At 47.2% G+C, this 25,484-nt stretch overlaps 1 protein-coding gene across 3 annotated transcripts in view; it reads left to right on the top strand.

Moving 5' to 3' along the window:
• The first annotated feature begins 322 nt into the window (after positions 1 to 322).
• The window catches only part of DCAF5 (DDB1 and CUL4 associated factor 5), a 70,440-nt gene continuing 45,278 nt past the window's right edge, over positions 323 to 25,484 (top strand). The window contains exons 1-4 of one of the 3 annotated variants that reach the window (XM_040975397.1): positions 323 to 386; positions 17,507 to 17,650; positions 22,965 to 23,001; positions 23,863 to 24,002. In XM_040975397.1, the coding sequence (XP_040831331.1) occupies positions 17,539 to 17,650; positions 22,965 to 23,001; positions 23,863 to 24,002 (289 nt within the window). In that variant the 5' untranslated portion in view covers positions 323 to 386; positions 17,507 to 17,538. Of the gene's footprint in view, positions 566 to 17,506; positions 17,651 to 22,964; positions 23,002 to 23,862; positions 24,003 to 25,484 lie in introns of all 3 variants that reach the window. The other 2 variants (XM_040975395.1, XM_040975396.1) reach the window with 2 other exon arrangements.

Below are 25,484 nucleotides of genomic sequence, written 5' to 3' on the forward strand. Positions count from 1 at the left end.
CCGCCGCCGCCGCCGGCGCCAGGGCCGCGCATCGCCGGAGCGCGACCGCAGCTGAGGATCAGCTGCTGAGGGAGGAGGAGGAGGAGGAGGAGGAGGCGGAGAAGCCGAGGGGAGGAGCTTCGCAGGGAAGGGGAGGGAGGCTGGCAGGCCGGCGGCCGTGAGGAAGCCGCGAACGCCACCGAGTGTCTGCACACCTCGCTCGGGCTGCCATGGCTGGTTGAAGAACCGTCCGGATCGCAGCGCTGGGGGGAGGGCCGGGCGCGGGGGGGAGAGCGAGCGGACGGCGGCCGCGCGGGAGGCCGAGGGAGGGGCGGCGGCGCGAGCGGCGGCGGCGGCGGCGGCGGTTCCAGCATGAAGAGGAGAGCTGGCCTGGGGGGCAGCATGAGGTCAGTGGTGGGCTTCTTGTCCCAGCGGGGCTTGCATGGGGACCCCCTGCTCACTCAGGACTTTCAGAGGAGACGCCTGCGGGGCTGCAGAAACCTCTACAAGAAGGACCTCCTGGGCCACTTCGGCTGTGTCAATGCCATTGAATTCTCCAACAATGGAGGCCAGTGGCTGGTCTCAGGTAAATCAACCCCCTTCCCCGCACCTCCCGGTCCCCCTTCCAGCCTCTCCCGCCACCCCCCTTCGCTCTCCCCTCGCCACCCCCTCCTGCCCTCCGTCCCCCCCTTCTTCCTTGTCAACCCCACCCCACCCCCTTTTTCTGCGGTGGGAAGGTTTGGTGTCAAATTAAGACCATTGCAGGGGGAGGGCGGGCGGGAGGGGAAGGAGAGGATGTCTTCCGTAAAAAAAAAAAAGAGAGACCTAAAATGGTTGACAGGTCCCTAATTCACTACATCCCAAGTGCGAAGTGAGCTCTCTTTGGAGCAAAGCCCCTGAAAGTGTGGGTCGGGGAGGGGGCGAGGTTACCGCTTGACAAAGTTTGATGGCAAACTCTTCCTCCGTGTACTTTAAAAGGTGCGGGGGGCCAATTTTGGGGATTCGGAGGCCCGCCTGAAGCAAGGAGGGGAGCTGGAGTCCCCGCCGCCCGCGTCATGGAGAAGGGGCTGTGGGGCCCGGTGCTGACAAGGAGCCGGACGCCCCAGGGCCGGGGAGGCCGCGACCCCAGGGGCTCGGCGCGGTCAGCGGAGGCGAGGGGACCTGCCCCCTCGGCCGCTGTGAGGGGCCCAGAGCCTCTCCTGCTGCGGCGGCCTCTTCCGCGTCTTGTTTTTATTTTGGGTTCGGGAGCGGCTGGGGGCTTGGAGGCAGAGGGACGCCCGTCTGAACTTGAACGCGCAACTTGCGCGGCAGGGGCTCGGTGGGCGACCCCCGGGAGACTTGTTGGCGGGAGCTCGGCGCCCGGACTCGACTTCCCCGCGGCTGCCGTTGCAGGTGGTCTCCGCGTCTCCCTCTCTCCCTCCTTCCCAGCCCAGTCGGTTTGCCCCCCTCCCCCTCCCCCCGGCTTCCCCTCCGGTATGGGGGAAAGTGGCGAAATCGAGGCCGGGGCTCCGGCCGGGCGGTGTAGGCCTCGCTCTCCCGGGGCTCCTAGCGACAGGCCGCTGAATCGATAGCCTATTGCTCCCGGGGAGGCCCCGGCCGGCCGGGCGGCGGCGGCGACAGCTGCCCCGGGGGAGGAGGTGCGCCCGGCGGGAGGGAGCGCTCCCTGGGGTCGCCGGCCCGAGGCGAAGGGCGCAGTGGGGGAGGGAATGGGCGTTTGCGGGGCTGGAGGGAGGGGGGTCGGCATCTTCCCCAATCCCGACCCTGGTGCGGAGGGCGAAGACGGGTGTTTGGGTGGTCTGCGGTTTCCGTCCGTTTTATGGGGGTGAGGGGCCTCGATCCCTTCCTGTATTGGAAGGTCTGAGGTTTGGGGGTGGGGGGGCTTGGGGAGGGCAGCGCTGGACGTGGCGCCTGGCTTCCCCCAGGTCGGCCCTCGGATGGCTTTCTAGTTTGCGTCAGTGGGCAATTCGCCAGAAACTTCTGGGATCATGGCAATAGCATCCGTTTTCGCGAGTTACAGTCGGAAGTGACATGGGTGTACAGTCCCATGGGGGCGGGTAGCAGAGACAGGACTTGTGATGATTTCTTGATAAACCTCCTGGAGCTTCTGCAGGGCTGACCTGAGTGTGTGATCATGCCCTGAGGGGACCCGGTAGCACCTATTCAAGGCAGATCCCAAAGGGAAGCTTCCTCCTGCCTTCCAAGTTTTAGCCAATAACTGTCAAGGGCAAAGGTGGGGAAAGACCTTTCAAAATCAAAGTTGCCAGTGTTCCCCTCCTGCTTCTTCTATTCTCAAAATGCTTCCGACTTCCTCTTAAAAGGATAGATTTCCTACAGGGGTGTTCTCAGACCCCAGAAGCTAACCACTGAGTTAGGCAATGAGTCGGTGCCTTACAGACAACTGAGTTCACCAGGAATGCCTGGGTTAACACATCGGAACAGCTTTGTGGAAATACCATTTACATACTCGACGAGACTCACCTCCTTAAAGTGAATGCAGTTTAGAAAGCACTAACAAAATTATAAAATATATATCGCTGCCTTCCCTACTGGCTAGCGCTTCTGTGTCCCTATCGGGACCTTCCCCGCGTGTCAGCTTGCCGGTGTGTTGCCTTGAGTCGGTCTGAGCTTGTGGAAGAGGAGGGCCCTGTCCTTGCTGTGTCATAGACCTCCGTGTCTGCCAGTTCGTTTCCTGACTTTGCCGCCTGAGTCTCCATCAGTATTTCCTGGGTTTCAAACTTTTTTGTCCCCTGCTGCTGCTCCTCCCTGCCCTCACACTCCCAGTTCAATTCTTCCTGTTTGCTTTTTATCTGCTCCTGCCCTTCCAGCAGCCTTTTTTTTTTTAACTGGCCTCTCCAGTTTGGCTCATTTAGACTCGGTTGTTCACGTTCCTTTAATGCTGAGTTTTGGTCCGAATGCACCTGCCATCCTGAGTACAGCTTGTGTGAACCTCAGCAGAGTTCCTCCTGTTGGCTTCAGATAAGGAACCCACCCCCTTTGGGGAGTCTCAGAGCACCTTAATTTGTTAAAGTTAATTAAAATTTTTTTCTGGGAAATCCTTTAATTATCTTATCTGTCCCAGTCCCTCATTAGCATTAAAATCCGAGGGAGGGGCAGGTAAGTATTTTGAGACTTTAGCTATCTAACCCTAATCATAAACAGTAATACCTGCCCTAATGGGATGGGGTGCCAGTGAGATGACTTGCATGCATCTTGCTTGTGTATCTTGTCTGGACTAGTTAGAGCCCTTAAGAGAGTAGTGATTAAAATGATAGACTTCATAGCTGATTCATTATTTTCATTTCGTAATTGTTTCAGCAGGATCACATTTCTTGTAACTGACACATCCTACTTGATAAAATTAATCTAGACCCAGGGCGAAAATGTTTACACGATCCCCATGGCTGTGTGTAGTGCTGCTGCGGAAGATGGGTTGGTTTTCCTTTAAGGCTCCAGCTCTTTCTCCAGGGCGTAGCCGACCACCTGATGTAAAGGGTAACCCAGGGAAAGGAAGGAGAGAAGGTGCCATGCTGGGAAGTGGGTGTGACACCAACGAGTGGCACAAAGCGTGTTGGACGATTTTACAACATTAAAATTTATTTTAACCCAAGAGAGACTTTTCTTTGGCCTCCCCGTTTTGCCATACAAAGCAGTGGATGACATCTTGTGTTGTCTGGTTAAAGTGTGACCCAGGCCAGGTTACTCAGCCTTGCTGCCCGTGGAGGAACACTTCAGGAATTGCGTTGCCTTCCTGCAGGGCTGTTGTGAGCAGTGCTTTAGGCAAAGTATAGGTCGGAGGCCTCTCAGAGAAAATGCTGTTTTGTGCTCAGGACACCCGGTGTCATTCATAGCTGGCGTTTGTTCGCGGCAGTTTTGGGAATAGGCCGTGCTAATGGTGAAGATACAGGATGAAGAGGTACCCTGACTGAGGTGTGGAAAACCCTGGGTTGGCATTGCTTGACTGGCGCTGGGGGCCACACCCATCACAAATTATGTGAGTTTAGGTAAATCCCTTCACTCATCTGTACATGGAGCATAACATATTGCCTCAGTTCCCTCCCAGGATGGCGGTGAAGGGGTGATGACATGTTATATGTGCGAGCACTGGTCATCACAGACCAGCTCCTGCCTCGTGAGGATGGTCTTGTTGATGAGGATTCCCGTGTGCGGATCCTGAGGGCCGCGGGCTGTCGGCGTGCTGTGCGTGAGAGATCTGACAGCAGCAAGGAAACTGACTGACCGCTCGCGGTTGGAGCTGTCCTGGCTTTGCATCTTAGGTTTTGGCTGCGTCTAATACTCTGTACTGTGTTCACTGTCTCTTCTCGCCCTTCTCCGTTGAGTGGGCCCATTTGCGCGCTTGCCGCCTCTTTGTGAGGATGAACATGCCTGTGGAACCTGCCTGGAAGACTGATCGCAGGGCAGCCTTGTGCGGATCTTGAGCTGGCCTGTAACTCCGCCTTTATCTTGTGAAGGGTTTGTGCAGACAGACATCTTAGCAGTCAACAGGAGAGATTGCCCTGAATTGAAGTTTAAAGCTTTAGACTCTTTGATCTAGCCAACTGGCAGCTCCTAAGTATAAAGTTTAGAATTATGGCAAGACGTGGGTCTCTCTTTTTTAAAGATTGATTGTTATTGGAAAGGCAGATTTACAGAGAAAAGGAGAGAGAGAAAGATCTTCCACCCATTGGTTCACTCCCCAGGTGGCCACAGTGGCCAGAGCGGTATTGATCTAGAGCCAGCAGCCAGGAACTTCTTTCAGGTCTCTCATGTGGATGCAGGGTTCCAAGGTTTGTGGGCTGTTCTAGTCTGCTTTCCTAGGCCACAAGCAAGGGAGCTGGAAGGGAAGTGGAACAGCTGGGCCATGAACAGGCCAGGGATCCTGGTCTATGCAAGGTGAGGATTTAGCTACTAGGCTACTGTGCTGGACCCTCAGGTCTCTTTTTGTGCCAATAAACTAAATGTAGAAAAAGTATGTTCAGGAATTTTTCAGTGGCATCAGCAACTGCATGGGGAAAGACATTTAAAAGTCGGTCATACTGTTTACTGATGGGATTAGATGTTTAGTCTGTGTTTCACCTGGGCCTCTGACCTTATTGATCATTAGGAGGATTTATAGAGGGATTGTGAATATGAACCCTGAAGTCAGGCAGCCAGGACGGTAGCAGTCAGCTGCGTGATCACTGGGTTAGCTTTCACGGGTTACAGTTGTACCTCGCCGAGTTGTGAGGACTGAAGGAAGTGGCACCTGTAAAGGTTTATCACAAGGGCCCTGCCCTGCCTGTGGCGCTGTGATTGTTTTGCGGGACCTCAGGAGGTGGGGGCTTTCAGTTCCACAGGAACGGTCAAGGAGGTGAGCTGATTTGATTTGTAAGATCCCCCACAGCCTTGTCATCACAGTTTATTTTTAAGCATGAAATAATAGCAATGATTATAACTATGGCTAATTTGACCTATTAGTCAATGGTCAGTTAGTTCCAGTTGCCCAGTCATTGGTTATATCACATTTTACATTTTACAGATTTCAGTCTTTTTGGGAGGGGTGGTGTCTACTAGCACTTTCAGGAGAAATGTGGCTGGTGATGGGCAGATTTCTGAAAAGTTTTCACAGAACACACCTTTGCATGCGGTGCTCAGCAGATTGACTCTTGTTTTTTTTTTTTTTTTTTCTTTGAAATTTCAAAATGTACTAATTGTTGCTGGGAAGGCATTAGCTTTTTTTTTTCTTTAGGTTTTATTTTTAACTTTATTGGAAAGTCAGATATACAGAGAGGAAGATCTTCCATCTGTTGATTCACTCCCCAAGAGGCTGCTACAGTTGGAGTTGCACCAATTCAAAGCCAGGAGCCAGGAGCCTCTTTTGGGTCTGCCACGTCTCCCATGCGGGTGCAGGGTCCCAAGGCTGTGGGCCGTCCTCCACTGCTTTCCGAGGTCACAAGCTGGGGGCTGGATGGGAAACGGGGCCTGCAGGATTAGAACTGGCGCCCATATGGGATCCTGGTATGTGCAAAGGCTGCTTTGCAGGGCCCAAGGAATTAACTTAGATTCCTGAGTCTGTTAATTTCTGGGTGTATACCTTTTATACTAATAAAGCAGCTAAGAGTTTTTAGGTGTATACTGTATAACAGTGCCTGATTCTTTAGAAGATTTCTTTTGTTGATTTGTGATACTTTAATAGACATTTGATTTTCTGGTTTGTAGTATTTAGTATATGAGATTTGGTGGTAAAGAAAGGAGACCCTTAAGGAGAGCTTTGTGGGATTGTGATAAATTATAGGGATCACGCCACAGGATAAAGTAATGTGTGTATTCATAGATACACATTATTTGTCTCATTTGTTCTTTAGTTAGCTAGTTGATACCCGGCAAAGATTGGTAAATTTGGGATTATGATGGTGTTTGTTGCTTCTGCTATAAAAATAGTCGAGTGAGGTTTAGCTGATGACTATTAGCCTTCTCAGATATCATTAGCACCTCAAAAATTCGTAGTTGCGTTGTGCAGGCTACTTTTCGAAGTATCTTTGATTGGCAGTAGTTCTAGAGATGCCCTGATTTATGTATCTCCACCAGGTGCAAATCTGTGCTGGTTTACAGGTTAGCTGTGGGTTTGATTATAAAATGTAGTTGGACTTATTTAGAACTGGGAGATTCTACTAACCAAGAAAACTTGGCTCAAGTGGATCCTGCCGTTGGAATTGTAAGGTAAAAAGCAGGTACTATTATCTTCTCATACCACGAATGAGGCAAAGAGCATGTTTATAGAGCAGTGCTTTATCTATCTATTTTGTTAAGATTGCTTGATTAATTTGAAAGTCATAGAGGGAGAGGCACAAGAGATCTTCTGTCTGCTGGTTCACTACCAAGGTGGCCACAGCAGCCAAGGCTGAGCCAGGCTGGAGCCTAGCAGCTGGGCGCTTCATCTGGGCTTCACACATGGGCGGGGATCTCGAGCGCTTGGGCCATTCCCTGCTGCTTTTCCTAGGCCGTGAGCAGGAAGCTGGATCAGAAGTAGAGCAGCTGGGGTACAAGCTGGTACTTCTAGGTTGTAGTTTAGCCACTTCACTACAATGATGACCCCTGTCAGAGCACTTTATTTATATTTCTAAAGATTTATTTTTTGGCCCAGTGTGATAGCATAACGGCTAAAGTCCTTACCTTGAACATGCTAGGATCACATGGTTGCCAGTTCTAATCCCAGAGGCGTCGCTTCCCAGTCAGCTCCCTGCTTGCGGCCTGGGAAAGCAGTTGAGGATGGCGCAAAGCCTTGGCACTCTGCATCCGTATAGGAGATCTGGAAGAAGCTCCTGGCTTCGGATTAGCTCAGCTCTGGCTGTTACGGCCACTTGGAGAGCGAGCCATCAGACAGAAAATCTTCCTCTCTGTCTTTCCTCTTCTCTGTATATCTGCCTTTCCAATAATAATAACTCTTTTTTTTTTTAAAGATTTATTTATTTTCATTTCAAAGTCAGATATACAGAGAGGAGGAGAGACAGAGAGGAAGATCTTCCATCTGATGATTCGCTCCCCAAGTGACCACAATGGCTGGTTCTGTGCCAATCCGAAGCCGGGAACCAAGAACCTCTTCCAGGTCTCCCACGCGGGAGCAAGGTCCCAAGGCTTTGGGCTGTCCTCGACTGCTTTCCCAGGCCACAAGCAGGGAGCTGGATAGGAAGTGGAGCGGCCAGGATTAGAACCGACGCCCATATGGGATCCTGGTGCGTTCAAGGTGAGGACTTTAGCCGCTAGGCTACGCCGCCGGGCCCAATCAATCTGTTTTTAAAAAGATTTATTTTTATTTGAAAATAAAAGAGAATGAGAGAGCGACAGAAATCTTTCATTCTCACTATCTTTCATTCTCTTACTATCCAAATGGCCTCTATGGCCAGAGCTGACCCGATCGTAAGCAAAGAACGAGGAGCTGCTTCTGAATCTTGCACTTGGGTATAGGGTCCCAAGGACTTGAGCCATCGTCCAGTGCTTTCCCAGGCCATAAGCAGGGGTCTAAATTGGAAGTGCAGCAGCTGAAACATGAACTGGCACATAAATGGGACGCTGGCACTGAAGAGAGGTTTGGCAAGCTATGCCACTGTGCTAGACCCTATAATAACACTTTTATTGCTAATAAACATGGTGTTTAATTTTAATCTTTTTGTTTTGTATGATTTTCAAGGAAAAAGAAAACAATTGATTTTCTTATTATTTTAGTCTGAAGTTAGTTACTTAAGGGTGGAATTAAAGACTTTTAAAGTTAATAAAACCCTAATGCAGATGAGGATTATATAGGTTAAGAAAAAAATCAATTCTGTTTTATATTTTTGCTGCCCTACATAATTTTAAAAGTATTGAGTAATGAATATTAACTTGTTAAAAATAATCTTTAGATTTTTGTGAGAATATGAAATCCCATTTCTTTTCCACACAGAACTCTGACCTAAAATTGTTTTTATGACATTTTCTTTTAAAAAGATTTGTTTTTATTGCAAAGTCAGATATACAGAGAGGAGGAGAGACAGAGAGAAATATCTTCCGTCTGATGATTCACTCCCCAAGTGACTGCAGCGGCCAGTGCTGTGCCGATCCAAAGCCAGGAGTCAGGAGCTCTTCCAGGTCTCCCACACGGGTGCAGGGTCCCAAGGCTTTGGGCTGTCTTCCACTGCTTTCCCAGGCCACAAGCAGGGAGCTGGATGGGAAGTGGAGCTGCCAGGATTAGAACCGGTGTCCATATGGAATCCTGGTGCGTTCAAGATGAGGACTTTAGCTGCTAGGCCACACCACTGGGCCCTACAAAGGCAATTTAAACAATGGTGGTAAAGGTGCTATGTGGTTATGGCAAAACTGAAAATGAGATCAAGACTGACAAGAAGCTGGAGGGAATGTTGTGTTATGTAAGCCTTTGTATCTTTTCTGGTGGAAGAGGGGAGGACGTTTCTTTTTTGGGAACGGGAGCAGACCTTGAAGGTGACTTGTTCTGCGTAGCCTTTGGCAAGCAGGGCACTCAGCAGGGCTCATTGCTCCCAGGCCAGAGGGCTTTCTCAAACTGCCTCTTTGTCTCTATTTTTTCTTTCTAAATGGGCACGTCTTTTCTATTTTGGATCTGTTTTTTGAAGAACTGGAAGCTGAATAATAGCAATTTCTGGAGTATATATTTAAGTCCAGTGGCTCCTCTTAAATGATAAATCATATATGTGTTTTACTGTAAATAAAGTTACGTGTTCTACCTAAGTATGTTTATCCAATCAAAGTATTTGTTGAGAACACCTTATATGTGCCATAGGAATTACTCTTATTCAAGATGGACAGTGTGCCAGGCCTTCTGCTAAGTGCTTGGTAGGTCTTATTTGTCTTTGGAACATAGTGTTGCCTGTTTTCTAGAAAGGCTAGGGGGTTTGAAGGTTCTGTTGGTTGTCATAACTAAGTGCTGAAGAACCGAGAAAGGACAGTGAGAGATGAGTGTTGAGGGATCTGTGGCTTAGAGAACAGACACGGCCTTTGTGGAAAAACAGACATTAGAATTCATTGTTGGTGGTGAGAAAATACAATTCTAGGAATGAGAAGATTTTTTTATTACCTTAGCCTGTTATCTTGGTCCTTGCAGAGAATTTGTTAGCAGTAACTACTTTCCAAGCTTTTGTTCTTTTCAGCTTTCGTAATTGTTAGTCACCACCGCCAAAGCTTCCCCAAACTTAACTCTCATTAGCTGACATGCTCTGCCAATCCCTCAGAAAACTTCAGTATTCCTCAGTGCTGGTCATGTTAGGTAGGACTGCCTCACAGTGCCTCTCTGTTTAACTGAGGCATTGCTCCTTATAAGAACAACACAGATCACTCCTCTGAGCATGGCATTCATGCATTGGATTATTTGTGATTGTTTCATGGGAAGGCATGCTTGTATATATGATCACATCTGATGCTGACATACCTTTCTAAGATAAGGATCTTACTATATATATATATATATTTTTTAAAGATTTATTGATTTTTATTGGAAAGAGTGAAAGATGTACAGAGAGGAGAGACAAAGATCTTCCATCTGGTGGATCATTTCCCAGGTGGCCACAGTGCCCAGAGCTGAGCTGATCCAGAGCCAGGAGCTTCTTCCAGGTCTCCCACACGGGTGCAGGGTCCTATCTTCGACTGCTTTCCCAGGCCACAAGCAGGGAGCTGGGAGGGAAGTGGAGAAGCCGGGATGTGAGCCGGTACTTATATAGGATCCTGGTGCATTAAAGGTGAGAAGTTTAGTCACTAGGCTACCGTGCCAGGCCCTATATTATCTTTTATACTTTAATACTGTTATCCTTGTATCACACATGAGGAAACAGGCTCAGAGACAGTGAAGCAGCTTGCGAGTTCTCCTGTAGTTTGCAGTAGAATCAGATCGCCAGGCTGAGTCTGCATTACTTTTCTAACTGCTCTGTCACACATGCTTAAGCAGTCTCATTCTCATCATCTGATGCTTGACTCTGAAGCTCTGCCAAGGACTTTTCCCCTTTTCTGTGGGAATCCGGGGGGAGGTGGGGCGAGGAGACAAGGCAGGGCCGGTGCCGCAGAACGCATTCATTCCTCCAGCTGACTTCTTTAGGTGCGAGAGATCGCCTCACCTGGGCTTGGTCTTTATAGTCTTCCAGAATCTTCCTCTCCGCTTCTGTGTTCTCTCTGTCCTTACATTTATCACGCACCTCTCATTTAAGGCACATACCTGGTCAGCAGCAGGTGGTTACCCATTAGCTCAGGTAAGTACAAGTAATGTGTGTGTATCTACCAGCCTGTAGTTTGAATTTGATGTTTGCTGAAAGTATGCTGATTGAGTATAATTTTGATGAAATTTATTTAACAGAAGTAGGTATCTTTCCTATTCAAATATACACGTGGAGAAAATGTCTGTCCTTGGGGGCCTATGGGAATACTGTATGTCAGAATAAAGTGCTTTGTGGAATACGTGGACGGGTACCTCAGGCACAGGTGTGCAGAGCCTGGATGAGGGCATTTCCCAGTGTCATAAGGAGAGGTGGGCCTCCCATTTCATCATTAATATCTTGAATCACAGTGTGTGTGTGTGTGTTTTTTTTTAAAGATTAATTTAGCCTTATTTGAAAGGCAGAATCAAATTTAAAGAGGGTAGAGACAGAAAGACCTTCCATTTATTGGTTCACTCCCTAAGTGGCTGCAGTGGCTGGAGCTGAGTCAATCCGAAGCTGGAAGGCAGAAGCATCTTCCGGGTATCCCATGCAGGTATAGGGTCCCGAGGCTTTCCATCATCCTTTGCTGTCTTTGCAGGCCATAAGCAGTGAACTAGATAGAAAGTGGAATAGCCAGGAAAGGAACTGGTGCCCAGATGGTATCCTGTCACTTGCAGGTGTAGAATTGGCCAATTGAGCCATCATGCCAGGCCCCTTCATCCTTTTTCTTTAGGTTTATTTATTTTAATTGGAAAGGCAAAATTACAGAGAGAAAGAGAGAGAAGGATCTTTTATCCACTGGTTCATTCTCCAAATGGCCACAGTGGGCAGAACTGAGCTGAACCAGGAGTGCGGAGCTTCTTTCAGATCTCCCACATGAGTGCAGGGTCCCAAGGCTTTGGGCCATCCTCCACTACCTCCCCAGGTCACAGGCAGGGAGCTGGATGGGAAGTGGGGCAGCTGGGACATGAACCAGCACTCAGAAAACTGAGCCATTGTGCTAATGCCCAGCAATTATTTCGGATTTTAATTTTTATTACTTTTGTTTGTTTGAGAGGAAGGTGGGGAAAGAGGAAGAGAGAGAGAGAAAGATAGAGAGAAGAAAAGAGGGAGAGAGAGAGAGAGAGCACATTACACTTTGTTAGGTCACTCTGCAAATGTCACAGTGGCCAGGGCCTAGCTGGAGCTAGAGAATAAGAAGTGCAACCCTGCTCTCCCTTGTAAGAGAGGTGGGAACCCAGTTACTTGAACTGTCACCATTGCCTTCCAGGGGTTGCTGGATTCAGTATCAGAGCTGGTTTTAGACCCAGATATTCCAGTGTGGGACACAGCTTTCGTAATGGCTAGACTAACTGCCCATTCCTATGGCAGTTAGTTCTAAGTGAAGAATTTAGGGGAAAGACATGACTAGTAATTTGTCACTCTGGTTATCGTCTTTTCCCATGCCTTCATGCACACCTTCCTTGCCACTCTTATACCTTGTAGTCTTGAGTATCAGATTCTATCATGTGTCTTATAGGTAGGGTTGATGTGTTGGAGGTTAAGAACTGTTTTACCTTCAGGGCCAGTTTAAAACTGAAAGTTACATTTCTCAGGCCTGGGGTGTGTAGGAAGCAAGAAGAGGATGCCGTCTCATGACGTGGACAGGGCTGCAGTGCATCCAGTGGTGGGGAGCATGTTGGCTAAAGGCTGATGGCCATGTTCCCTCTGCCTGTGTCGGGCCCTGCAACCTGATGAGATGAGCAAAGATTACCTTGTAACAAGGCTGCAGTGGTGATGTGAGGTGAGTTTTCTGCCTATGGATGGTGAGGGTCTATCTGGCTTATTTGTGACTATCCAACATTTCCTGTTGTCTTCATGACGTTGCTAGCACTCTTTTCCTTCTTGAAAGAGTTTGTGGGACTGCACTGGGGCACAGTGGATAGTGACCACCACTTGGGATACTGGTGTCCCCTATTAGTGCCACTTGGAATCCCTTATGATCCAGTTTCGTGCATCAGTGGCTGAGGCTAGGCCAGGTTGAAGCCAGCAGACAGGAGCTTAAGCAGTCTCATAAATACTTGGGCCCTCTTCTATTGCTTTCAGACAGTCAGCAGAGAGCTGGATCAAAAGTGGGACAACTGGGACTCAAACCAATGCTCCTGTGGGATGCTGGCACTGTGGCCAGAAGCTTACTCTGGTCACAGCACACTCCCTCATTGTTATTTATTATTTGTATGTGTGTGTGTTTTGAAGATTTGTTTATTTTGATTTGAAAGACAGATATACAGAGAGAAGGAAACATACAGAAGATCTTCCATCCACTGACTGATTCTCCAAATGGCTGCAGTGGCCAAAGCTGAGCTGATCTGTAGCTGGGAGCCAGGATACTCTTTTTTTTTTTTTTTTAAGATTTATTTATTTTAGGGCCCGACACCATGGCCTAGCGTCTAAAGTCCTCGCCTTGAATGTGCCAGGATCCCATATGGGCACCGGTTCTAATCCCGGCAGCTCCACTTACCATCCAGCTCCCTGCTTCTGGCCTGGGAAAGCAGTCGAGGACGGCCCAAAGCTTTGGGTTCCTGAACCCGTGTGGGAGACCTGGAGGAGGTTCCTGGCTCCTGGCTCCTGGCTCCTGGCTCCTGGCTTTGGATCGGCACAGCACCGGCCATTGCACTCACTTGGGGAGTGAATCATCAGACGGAACATCTTCCTCTCTGTCTCTCCTCCTCTCTGTATATCTGACTTTGTAATAAAAATAAATAAATCTTAAAAAAAAAAAAAGATTCATTATTATTAGAAAAATGCTATGAGGGATGGGTGGGTTTTTACCAGTGACGTGTTCAAAACTTTCTGTGCACAGAGAGGTACCATGTTCTTTTTATTCTTATAATTTTTTTTAAAGATTTATTTACACACCCATATGGGATCCTGGTGCGTTCAAGGCGAGGACTTTAGCCGCTAGACCATGCTGCCGGGCCCAGGATACTCTTCTACATCTCACATGTGGATGCGGGGTCCCAAGGCATTGGGCCATCCTTTGTTGCTGGGACATGAAGTTGGCACCTGTATGAGATACCCAAACTTGTAGGTGGAGGAGAGTAGCTTGTTGAACCACGGTGCTGCCATCTTGTGTTTTTTTCCCTTTTTAGATTTATTCTTATTGGAAAGGCAGAGTTACAAGAGAATGAGGTAGATCTTCTATCTGCTGATTGAATCCCCCAAATTGACTCAAAAAGTAGAGTTGGGCTAATGCCCATATGCTCTTGCCACAGATGGACACTTAGCCTGCTATGCCACTGCACTGACCCACCTATGGGAGGTGGAGTAGGAGAGCATTGCTATTTGTTTTAGAAGTCTTCCTGTGATCTGTGCCAGTGTAGTGGTGTAACACACATAAAGTACCAATTGATGTCCCAGCTGCTCCATTCCCATCCAGCTCCCTGCCTGTGGCCCCGGAACATGACAGAGGTTGGCTCAAGTACTTGGCCCCCTGCACTTCTGTTTGAGACCTGGAAAAAGTTCTTGGCTCCTGACTTTGTATCAGTCCAGTGGCGATTGTTAACAGCTCTTGGGGAAGTGGACTGGTGAATACAAGATCTTTCTCTCTGTAAAATTCTTTTGAAATAACAACATATAAGATCTTAAAATCTTCCTTTGAATTATTGCTCTGAAATGTTGATTTTGAGGGAAGGCATTTTGAGGAATGTTTCTCTACTCAGTAGCTTTTTTCTTTCCTCTGAGGAGTTATTAACCTAAAATGGATAGGCTGACAGTGTTACATATTCCCTACAGGCTTAGTTGTGTGGCATGTCTGTGCAGCACCAGCATACCTCTGGAGTGAATATTGCTTCTCTCAAGTTATAGGAGCCCTGGGATTTCAGGAATTGTAGTTTTTTGAGTGAGTGACTTATTGGCTGTACAATTTCTTAAATGTTGTGGAATGTTTCTGTCCTAGTTTTGTAATGAAGAAATGAGTTAATAGGTAGATAAATGGATCCAACTTCAAAAGAAAGATGGTGGGTATAGACGGTGTCCACAGAGGTCAGTGCCTGTGGTCCCTCCTTTGGTGAAGGGCAGGTCGCATGTCTCCTCATCTCTCTGGACCTTCCTGCACTTGCACTTGACTGCTTATTCCTTTCCATCCTCATGTAATTTTTAAAATATATTTTTATTTTGATAATCTTACATAGTTGATTAGGGTGCAAAGGGTCAAGGGTTACAGGAAAGTGGGTAAGACCATTGTTTCTACACTAATTTCTTTTTTTTCCCCTCTATCTGGAGTAAGGGAAGAATCAAAGGGAGAGTCCCCACCCAGCCTCCCACCCATCCCAGATCCCTCATGTGGGGCATGCTCCAAGGGTCCTGCTCAGGCAGTTCTGATAGTTCATCAGTTTTGAATTGCTGTCAGTCTCTCCATTCCAAGTATAATGAAATCTCTTCAGAATCCACTGGCTGACATAGTCTCTTCATGGTTGGGGTTCTGAGATCAACAGTTCAGTTGGGAGGAGGGATCCCCAGAGAAACTTTGTCTGAGGTGATCCTAGACCTGATTTTTGTGTGTGCTTGCCAGTACAGGGTCCGGCACCGTCCATCTCTCCATTCAGCTTATGCACATGTTGGTCATTGCAGTTGCTGGGTCAGTTCTGTTTCCAGCACTGTCTTCCATGCGTACCGATGGGTGTTGCAGTCTAGCCTGATCCTTCCCACTTCATACTTGGACCTCACGCAAAGCAGTGGGAGCTGCAGCCTAGTCGGGGTGACTCCCTGTAACCCCCACCAGGCCTGCCCCCTACCCTGGTGCCCATGCTTGCCAGTATGTACAGCAGACTTGTTCAGTCTGTCCCACATCCCATTTAGCTCTCATACATGTCAATGGGCATTGAAGCCTAGTTCACTTGGGCTGTCCTCCACTGCTTTCTGGTGCCCATAGGGAACCCTGGAACGTTTAAGGTGAGGACTTTAGCCGCTAGGCCTCTGTACCAGGCCCCATTTCTTTCTTTTTTTTTTTTTTTTAAAAAAACATTGAACAATCATATTTCTGAAGGACATCTTGTTTGTTTCCAAGTTTTGGCAGTTATGAATTAAGCTGCTATAAATATTCATCTGCAAGTCATTATGTAGAAATAAGTTTTTGGCTCTTTTGGGTAAATGCCAAAGAGCATGATTGGTGGATATTGTATGTTAAGAGTATGTTTAGTTTTATAAGAAACTGCCAAATTGGCTGTACTGTTTTGCATTCCCACCTGCCCCGAATGAAAGTGCTTGTTGGGTCTGTGCTTGTATATTTTGTATATTTTGGACAATAGTCCTTTATTAGATGTATCTTTTGTAATGATTTTGTCCCACTTTATAACTTGTCTCCTCATTCTCCTGATACCATTTTTTGTAGAGCAGAAGTTTGTAATTTTGACAAAGCCCAACTTATCTGTTATTTCTTTAATAATGAATCATGTAATCCGTGTTGTATCTAGAAAGTTATTGTCATATTCAAGGTTATCTAGGATTGCTTCCTGTGTTATATTCTAGGATTTTCATTGTTTTGAATACTAAATTTAAAGTCTTTGCTTAGATTAACTTTTTGCATATAGTTGAACAGTCCAGTTCATAAAGACAGAAAGTAGAACAATGATTTCCATGGAGTTTTAGTTGTTTGAGGTGATAAGAATGACCTGGAAGTGGATAGCAGTTATGTTTGCAGAGGCCCAGGCACTTGAACCATCTACTGCGTTCCAGGCACATGAGCAGGGAGCTGGACTGGAAGTCAAGTAGCCAGGATTCAAGCTGACACCCGTAAGGATACCTGTGCCGCAGACAGGAGCTGAACACTAATAGTAGCTTGACCAGTTGCCATGATGCTGGCCCGTATTTACTTTAGTTGAAAGACAAAGTTCCAGAGAAATAAAGGCAGAAAAAGATTGTTTTTCTATCATCTGGTTCACCCTCTAGATGGCCATAACCGCCAGGACTGAGTCAGGCTTAAGCCAGGAGCAAGGAAATCCGTCAGGTCTTCTGCATGAGTTATAGGGGCCAGCTTTTCACAGGCTGTTATCAGAAAGCTGGATAGGAAGTGGATTACCCAGGACATGACCTGGTGCCCATGGGGGATGCTGGCATTGCACATGCAGCTGAACCTGTGGCACTACAGCAACAGTCCGCTCTGCCCCTCTTGTAATCATAGTAGCTAGAGGTATATGCTCTCCGTTAACGGTCAGTTCATCCTGCAGACTTTTCCCCCCATCCATACTTTTTAAAGGCGTCTAATAATATAAAAATTTTGTAGAAGCTATCCCTTTTCATTGCTGGGAGCTGATTCCTGCAGTATAATATTGTTCATTTAATTCAGCCTGTGGCGAGATAAACTGGGAAGAGCTGGGCTGCGCTTCAACCCTGCTGCTGTGAAAGGCAGGGGATTGCCCATGTGCCTTTGTTACAGCGTCTCTAGATGATGAGATCACGTCCAGGAGATTGCCCTGGGGATTTACATCTAAAAGTATGTTACTTTGAGCAGAAAACAACTCAGGTTCTATTAGACAAAATAAAGGACTTTGGTAAAATAGTCTAGCTGGCAAACGAAGAAATTTATAAACAAGTAGATACTGGAAAAGGGTGGAAGCGGGGATTTTGGGAGTGTCAGTGCTCATCCGTCTCAGTTTCAGTGTCTCTCCAAGGCTCAGCTCCAGGAGAGCAGGGGCGGCCGAGAGAGGGACCTCGCGCCTGCTTACACCCGAGAGAGGTGGGATCTGGGTCCTGCCTCCTCAGAGTCTTGGCAAGTTGAGGGAGACTTAGCTGTGGATAGGATGGGATTGAAGGGTGATGCAAACACCGGCCTTGCAGCACTGTCAGCCTCTTAACCTCGATTCTTCCTTCCTCCCAAGGAGGAGACGACCGCCGGGTTCTGCTATGGCACATGGAGCAAGCCATCCACTCCAGGGTCAAGCCCATCCAGCTGAAAGGGGAACATCATTCCAACATTTTTTGCCTGGCGTTCAACAGTGGAAACACTAAAGTGTTCTCTGGAGGTGAGAAGAAGGGAGATTCCACTTTGGGAAATTCACTGTGGTTGGGACTCAGAAATGCTAAAATAACCCCAGGTTTTTCTTCCTGTATGCCCCTGAGTTGTAGCATTTCCGGTTTCCCCCGCTGTCTTCCCTGCGTTGCAGCAGTTTAGAAATGTGTATCATTATGGCTTCCTTGCTGTTCCTCCTCTTGCTCTCTCTCTGTCTGAGGACTTTTCACGTAACAATCTAATACACAGAAATAAATTAATACATAAGTTTGAAAAAATACATTAGGTGATATACACCCTTAGATTATATTTTTAAAAATTCTTTCCTTGTGACTCAAATTGCTAACAGCCTATTAGATGGCTTTTTTTTTGGTTAATGTTTTATTTTATTTTAATCCATTCTATTTATTTTATTTTTATTTTATTTTATTGTCTTAACATAGTTGATTAGGGCACAAAGGGTCAAGGGCTACAGGAAATTGGATAAGACCATTGTTTCCACATTCTCTTTTTTCCTTCCTGTATCTGGGCGAAGGGGAGAGACAAAGGGAGAAGCCACACCCAGCCTCGCAACCATCCCGGTCCCCAGTGCTCTGAGGGCACTGCTCAAGTGGTTACGATAGTTCAACTGTTTTGAATTGCTGCCATTCCAAGCGTGGTGAAGCCACTGGCTGAGAGAGTCCACCTTTGTTCAAGCCTGCCTCTTGGGGAAGACGTTCATCAGTCACATCCTTTTCTGACACCGCCTTTCTAGCCCCACCTTCTCTCTGAGCTGTAGATCTTCCTGCTACTTTGCTGCCTGTTTTCCCAAAGTTATCTAGAACCAAGGATATTAGTTCTTCCCACCATGTTTTGGATTCACTCAGTGCTATTCACTGTTATGGGAATCATCTTCAGAAAGTTTGCACACTGTGGACTATGCTTGCATTTATAAACTTTTGGTACCAAAATACATCTTTTAATTACATTCTCCACAAACTTTTTTTTTTAAATATTTACTTATTTTTATTGCAAAGTCAGATATACAGAGAGGAGGAGAGACAAAGATCTTCCGTCTGCTGGTTCACTCCCCAAGTGACCACAATGGCCGATGTTGCACCAATCCAAAGCCAGGAGCCAGGAGCTGTTCCAGGTCTCCCACATGGGTGTAGGGTCCCATGGCTTTGGGCTGTCCTGGACTGCTTTCCCAGGCCACAAGCAGGGAGCTGGATGGGAACCGGCACCCTTATGGGAACCCGGTGCATGCAAGGTGAGGACTTTAGCTGCTAGGCCACTATGCTGGGCCCTCTGCAAACTTTCTAAAGTATTCTCTTCCAAACTGTCAGGGTTAACTTTAAGAGACTGTACGTATTATCATCTTCAACCTAGAATAATGGCAGTTTGACATGGTTCATGCTTACAGTGATCTTGAAGCTGTCTTCTAACCTGCCTTTCATTTATCTATCTAGTCAGTCACCAAGTCCTGTCACATCTCTCTTGAAAGCCTCTCTTGTTCATCCTTAAGTTTGCTTCCTTTCTGTGCTGATTGCTTTGGCCCTGACAACTGCAGTGATGTGTGATTTTTGCTGTTAGATTACCCCTCCTTCCCTTTCATTGCTTCTGTGGATTTTGTTCGAACTGAGGCAGCTGTACAGCTTGTGGGCCTCTGATTAGGGTGGGGAGGGCAGGTACAGAGGAAGGTAGGTGGGACAGATGTTTCAGTATCCTCAGGTCTTCAGGTCTACCCCCTCAAACTACATCAACACCCTGGGATGTGGGGTCCTGTGATGAGACCCTAGCAGTCCCCATGTGGAGGAGTGTTCTGAGGGTGTTACTTGAGTGGTTTTGACAGTTCTGAGAAGTTGCTGGTTTTGTTGTTCCAGGTTGAGAAATCTTTCCAGGGTCTGTTGGTTGACATTACATTCACACGCCCAAGAACATGCTGCGAAGCTTAGCCAGGACAATAGTCTGAGCTCTTCTACTTTCTGTCCTCTGACGAGGCAGTTGAGGTCCTTGGTAGGCCTCAATTGGCTCTCCTTTCCCTGCATTTGGGCATGCTGTCCGCTGCACAGGCATCAGCAACTGAGAAAGCCCAGTCTCAATACATGCACTTGAAGGCCTGACAACATATCCTGTGATTTTTCCTTATGGGTGGGAGTCTGGGGCCAGCGATCCAGTTGGTGAGTCCCCCACGAAACCTTGTCTGGAGTGACTTCAGGCTTTTGTGTGTGCCACAACAGTTCATGCTCAGGTTTGGTCTCTCACCTGCACCAGCCAGTGCAAATGCTGGTGTGGTAGATGCAGCTGCCTGGTTAGTTCTATCCCAGCCCCATACCTCATATGAATCAACAGGTGCCGTGGTCCAGCCTAGCCCAGTCAGCCTCACACATACCACCAGGTGCCGCAACCTAGTTGGGACGACTCCCCTAAAACCCTAACAGGCCTGTTCCCAGCTCCAGCTTTTGTGCATGCTGGCCTCTGCTGCTGTCTAGCCCAGTGCCACCCACATCCCATCTGGCTCTTGTGCACACTCATGGGTTTTAGAGGCTTGGCTCAGCCTGTCCTTTCACTAGACCCGACCCTCGTTTTGTTGACAGGTGCTGCCTCCTTGCCCAGCATGGCCTGCCCCCAGCCCTGTTTCTTGTGCTCACCAGTGATAGATAATAACATAGCAAGGGAATGCTCACAGTTCCGCTGCCAGGCATGCTCCCAGCCCCAGATCCTACATCTGTCAGGAGATACAGTGGTCAAGCCTTTACAGAAATTGCACACAGTCCTGGCACTTGGCAACTGATGTTCTGGCCTAGCCTTACTGGCCTGCTCCCAGTCTGGCTCTCCTGTGCAAAAGAGGGTATGGCCCACCTCCAGTCCCAGCTCTCATGCTTAACCAATGGAAGCAGCAGCCCATCAAGAGAGTCCCTAAAGTTCCTCTACCAGACCCACTCCCAGATCCAGGTGTCATGCATGCCAGTGGGTACATGCCAGTGGGCTCAGTCTGAAATGACATACCCCCAATCTTGGCAGCCTGGTCCACTCCTAGTACCAGTCGTCATGTGAACTGGTGGGTGTTGTGGTCCAACCAGGCCTGGACTACCCTCCATTGCAGGCTCTCACTTGTGTCAGTGTGTTGTGCCCTGGCCCAGCCTTACCTGCCTCCAGCTCCAGCTCATACTCACAATGGGCGCTGCAGGCTAGCAGGGGAGTTCCCTATCAGGTTTGCTCTCATCTCTGGATCACATGCATGCCAGTGGATGCAGCAGCCCTGGTTGGCATGATCTTCCTTCAGCTCTGGCCTTGTCTGTGCCAGAGGTGCTGCAGCTCTGTCCCGCCCCACTTCTTCCCAGCCCCATTTCCACATGATTGTCAGGTGAGTTCTGCGGCCAGTCTGGATTGGCCCATCATCACCGCCAGCTCTCGGTAGGTGCTGTATTCCCACAGAGGTAAGCCTACAAGTCCCCTACAGAATCTGCCCCCAGGTCTGGGTCTTTCACGTTCTAGTGGGTGCTCTAAGTATTGTGGCCTAGGCCAACCTCAGGTCTCCTATGCAGGTGGATGCCTTTACCTGACCCAGACATGGCCTCTGGTTTCCCCCACTCGAAAGCACTCCCATCTTACCTCCCTTGCCAACCTGTAAGTGCAGTGGCTCAATCTGTGGTAGATTTCAGAAGTTATTCCTCCTCTGTCAAAGAGGCCTTCAGCCATTCCCCATTTGTCAAACATGCCCTCAGCCATTCCCACTGTGATATGTCCCCAGACCCTCATCTTCAGGCAATCTGCAGCCCCCTTGCCTGGGCTGCGGTCATGTGTCCCAGCCTGGTGTTCCCTGCCTTGTCCATGTCTTTAAAAAAGAAAAAGCATAAACAGTTGTGCTGGCATACTGGTAGAGTTAGCACAAACTTGGCATTAACCATGCCCAGAGTGTCTACCAGTTACTGGCTGTTTTTCTCCCAGCAGTGTAACGCTTGCCAGGTACCAGGTAACCTTGGTAGTTGCCAACAGCTGGGGTTATGTTAATTTTCTTTTTAAAATAAAGATTTGACCATATGAACTTTTGACCCTATGGTACCTAAAGAATAAGGTATTAACCCCAATAGGAACTATCTCAATTCCTGTGCTTACATCACAGACGATATTTCACTAATTTGCTCTTATGCTTTTTGCTCATGGTGTTCTTTTCTTAACTGAAGCTCCCCACTAGTTTTCCTAGGTCTCTCAGGGCTGAATGTTTTAGTTGTTTGAATTTCTCTCTAACTGTCGTCTTTTCTCGTGAACTTTTTGCTCATGAAGGAAATAATTGTGCCAGTAGGTCGGTCATTTCACTACAAGCAGGCAAATCCACTTGCTGCTGTTGGTTGTTAGAGCAGCTGAACTGTGAGTTCTTCAAAGATCTGGCCAATCTTTTCTCATGTCAGCAGCAGTTGGTGCTATGCATGACTCCTAGAGGACATTAGTGTGGATGTATTTATCTAGTTAGTATGCACCTGCAGTAGAATTTATGGTCAATGTTTGGTTTAAGATGGCTTGGACCACATCTAGTGTTTCTTTTGCATTTTATGTAAATTATTGTAGGTTGTGCATTTAAGCACAACCTCCAATGTGCCTTTTTATATTGAAGCTTCAGTTTTTTTTTTTTTTCCTGTAAACCATTTGAAGACAGGACTATACAGTCATGAATACGGTACTTATGGATCCCTGTGGAGTAGAGAAATTCAAGAGAAAAACTTGTGGATTAAAAGCTTTCCCAACGTTTGGAACCATATAGCCATAAAATATTAATGCTATAAAAGTGAAATTAAAAATAGTAGTGAACAGTTAGTCTATTTGGGACTGATGAACCATCTTGTCCTATTCTGCACGCTTTTACCTCTGTGTTCTTAACAGTCACAATCGCCCAGAGAGGCAGGTACACTTTATCTTCCTCTTTGAAGACAAACAGCCTATCTAATAATAAGTGCTTGTGGAGGGCGGGAAGGAGTAAGGGAAATCCCAGGGCCTATGGAACTGTGTCATAAAATGATAATAATAAAAAAGAAGTAAAAAACAACAACAAAGATTTGCTCATGATCATGTGGTACTCTTTCTTAATGACCCAAGTTTTTTATAGCATGCACTGGGTAGTACATTGTAATAAATGTTATATCTAGTTGTCTGCTATTACTTAAAAAAAATTCTCTACAAGGCTATTCTATCCTTTCCAAACTATTTTTACAAGCCTTTTTTTCTAGTCAGCATTCCCATTTATATTTGTTCTTTTTTTTTTTTCCCTGTGAACTTCAAAATAGTAAATTGTAACGTGAACAAGGACCACCTTACAGGAATCATTAAATGTCTGCCTTTTCCCTTTCTAGGAAACGACGAGCAAGTTATCCTCCATGACGTTGAAAGGTAAATAGACTGTTGGTGTGAAAGTGATTGACTCAGTTTTTCAAATGAAGAAAGGCAAATACCTCTTTGGGCTAAGATATTTTTATTTTTAAGGAAAATAACATGAAAACAATTACCTTCTTCTGAAGGAAAGTTTTTCTGTGATAGGTGTGAAATAAATGAAAGTAGGGAAGGGTGACGGTCTGGTGCGGTCAGTTGACCACTGCTTATAGCACTGGCACCTGGTGCTGGTTTGAGTCCTGGCTGTTCTGCTTTCCAGTCCAGCTTGCTGCTAATGTGCCTGGCAAGACAGTGGATGCTGGCCCTGCCACTCCTGGACCAATCCCAGCTATTGTTCCCATATGGGAAATGAACCAGTGGATATCTGTCACTGCCACCTCAGATCCATCCATCAATTTTTTTGAAAAATAAATAAGGGGTTTGTAAAATTGTTATGAGATCTCTGCTTAGCATGCCAGAACACCAGGAGAGGCCCTTGGCACGGCACTCTCACTGCATTAGCCCTGGCTGCTTTCAAGCTTTTCCTTACTTTTTGGAATTCATCCAGTATCCCCGCATCTGTACACAAGCAGGCACACTTTGCAGTAAAGGAGAACATAACATTTGGCTGTTGAGTCACTTTTGAATATGCTGTCTAGTAAGGAAATTGCCATGAAATCTACAAAACAATCTTATATAAACAGTAGTGCCTTTTTGTTTTGTTTTTCTTGCAAGTTAAATCGCTACTTTTTAGGAAATAGGATACCCTTTGGGTTTGGTGAAGTTGACTTTGTTTAGAAATGAGAGGCAGCACGTCCCCTTGGGCTCTGCACTGTGCAGGGTGCGTAGTTGCCTGTATTCCTCTCTTGCTCTGTTTTTCAGCAGTGAGACCTTGGACGTGTTCGCTCATGAAGATGCAGTGTACGGCTTGTCGGTGAGCCCAGTGAATGACAACATTTTCGCGAGCTCCTCAGACGATGGCCGCGTTCTCATCTGGGACATCCGGGAATCTCCCCATGGAGGTAGGGTCCTTGTGCCAAAGGCTGTTCGGTTGTGTTGAGCAAGTTTGAAGTCAGGGTCATTGCCAGCTCACTTGGTAACACAAGCATCTGAGGAAGAGTAAGGAGTGGATGAGACTCCTGCGTGGTGGCTACACTTGTCTTTGAAGGTCACCTGACTCAGAGTGGTCAGAGGTGAGGCACGTTGGCCACCGCTTCTCCAGCCTCCTGTGACCCTCCACAAGCCCTGTGGTTGGCTGTTGAACAGTCCCAAGGAGCAGGATGTGCCACCAAGGACGGGGTCTTGTGCTAAGGGTATCGGGTATCCTTACATTCAGGTTCTACTTGTTTTGTTGAAAGAGCCGCAAAACCTCACTGTATCTGTGTGTCGGATCTTAGAGTGATGGCAAACACGCTGTTTTAAGGGAAGCTCTCTGCCTCCTCGTAACAGGTTCTTTGAGCCTCATGTACGCAATGAAGAACTTGGTTTTTAGGTTTTCTCCAGAGTTCTTCAGGAAATACATGTTCTCAGCTCATTTCCTGCAGAGATATTTTTTTCCTGTCTTCAAAGGCCCCTTCCAATAGGGGCGCCTTATGTTCAGTCTTGTAACGGTGCCGGCTACACAGCGTTACTGTTCTGTTGCCTGACAGCATTTGGGTCTTTTAACGTTTTCTGTATTTCAAGTCCTTACCATGCTGTGCTCATGGTTGAGGTACAGGCTGTAAGAAGCTTCTCCCGAGGCCAGCCAGGTAAGGCCAGCGTAGCAGGTCTGGCTGGTGGGTCAGGTCCACTTTGCCTTGGATTGCCTGCAGGCTGCAGTCCCCTCCCCCAGGCCTGTGAATACTTCGTGTGGAATCCTAGGCTGAGAAGTGCAGTTATTTCAGTAGATTCCAAAGGAGCATGCCCAAGGTGGCAAAGAGATCCCTTCCTCATCTGGAACCTGCTGGTTGACACAAATAAATGTAAATCTTCTGGGGGAGGTTGATTCTATTAAGCATCTTAAAAAAATTTAAATATATATATTTTAAATGCAATGCTGTCAATAAAATAATAAAATTTTATGATTAGGCCATTTTCTTTCTACTTGATGGAACATGGTGAACCACAGGGAAAACTACTTTTATACCCATGTGAAATTTAGACATTTGTAGTTTCTAGATCTGACACATTTAGTTTAAAAGTATAATGATCCTGCTAGTAATGTGGGTTTTTTCCTGCTCGTGTGGGTTTCCGCCTCACTGACTGTAACAGCTCATCTTGTCATTTCAGTGATTATTCCTGCTTCCTCACAGGATCCAAACAGGCACTATAGGTAGTTTTGAGTATAAAGGTTTAAAATTTGCGCATGTTTAGGTCACTGTTTTCAGCCTTTGTGCTGAAAGTGTGCACTCATTCACAGGGACCCTGTGAACCAGGGTGCCTGGTGGGAGGCAGTGTGCTCCCACCTGCACCCACTTTCTTGCTTATCTGCCCACCACTGGTCCAGAGCTGCCTGGAATGGACTA

The sequence above is a fragment of the Ochotona curzoniae genome, unplaced genomic scaffold, assembly GCF_017591425.1.
Source record: "Ochotona curzoniae isolate NIBS_2020 unplaced genomic scaffold, NIBS_Ocur_1.0 contig_2688, whole genome shotgun sequence".
In the NCBI taxonomy this organism is placed as follows: domain Eukaryota; kingdom Metazoa; phylum Chordata; class Mammalia; order Lagomorpha; family Ochotonidae; genus Ochotona; species Ochotona curzoniae.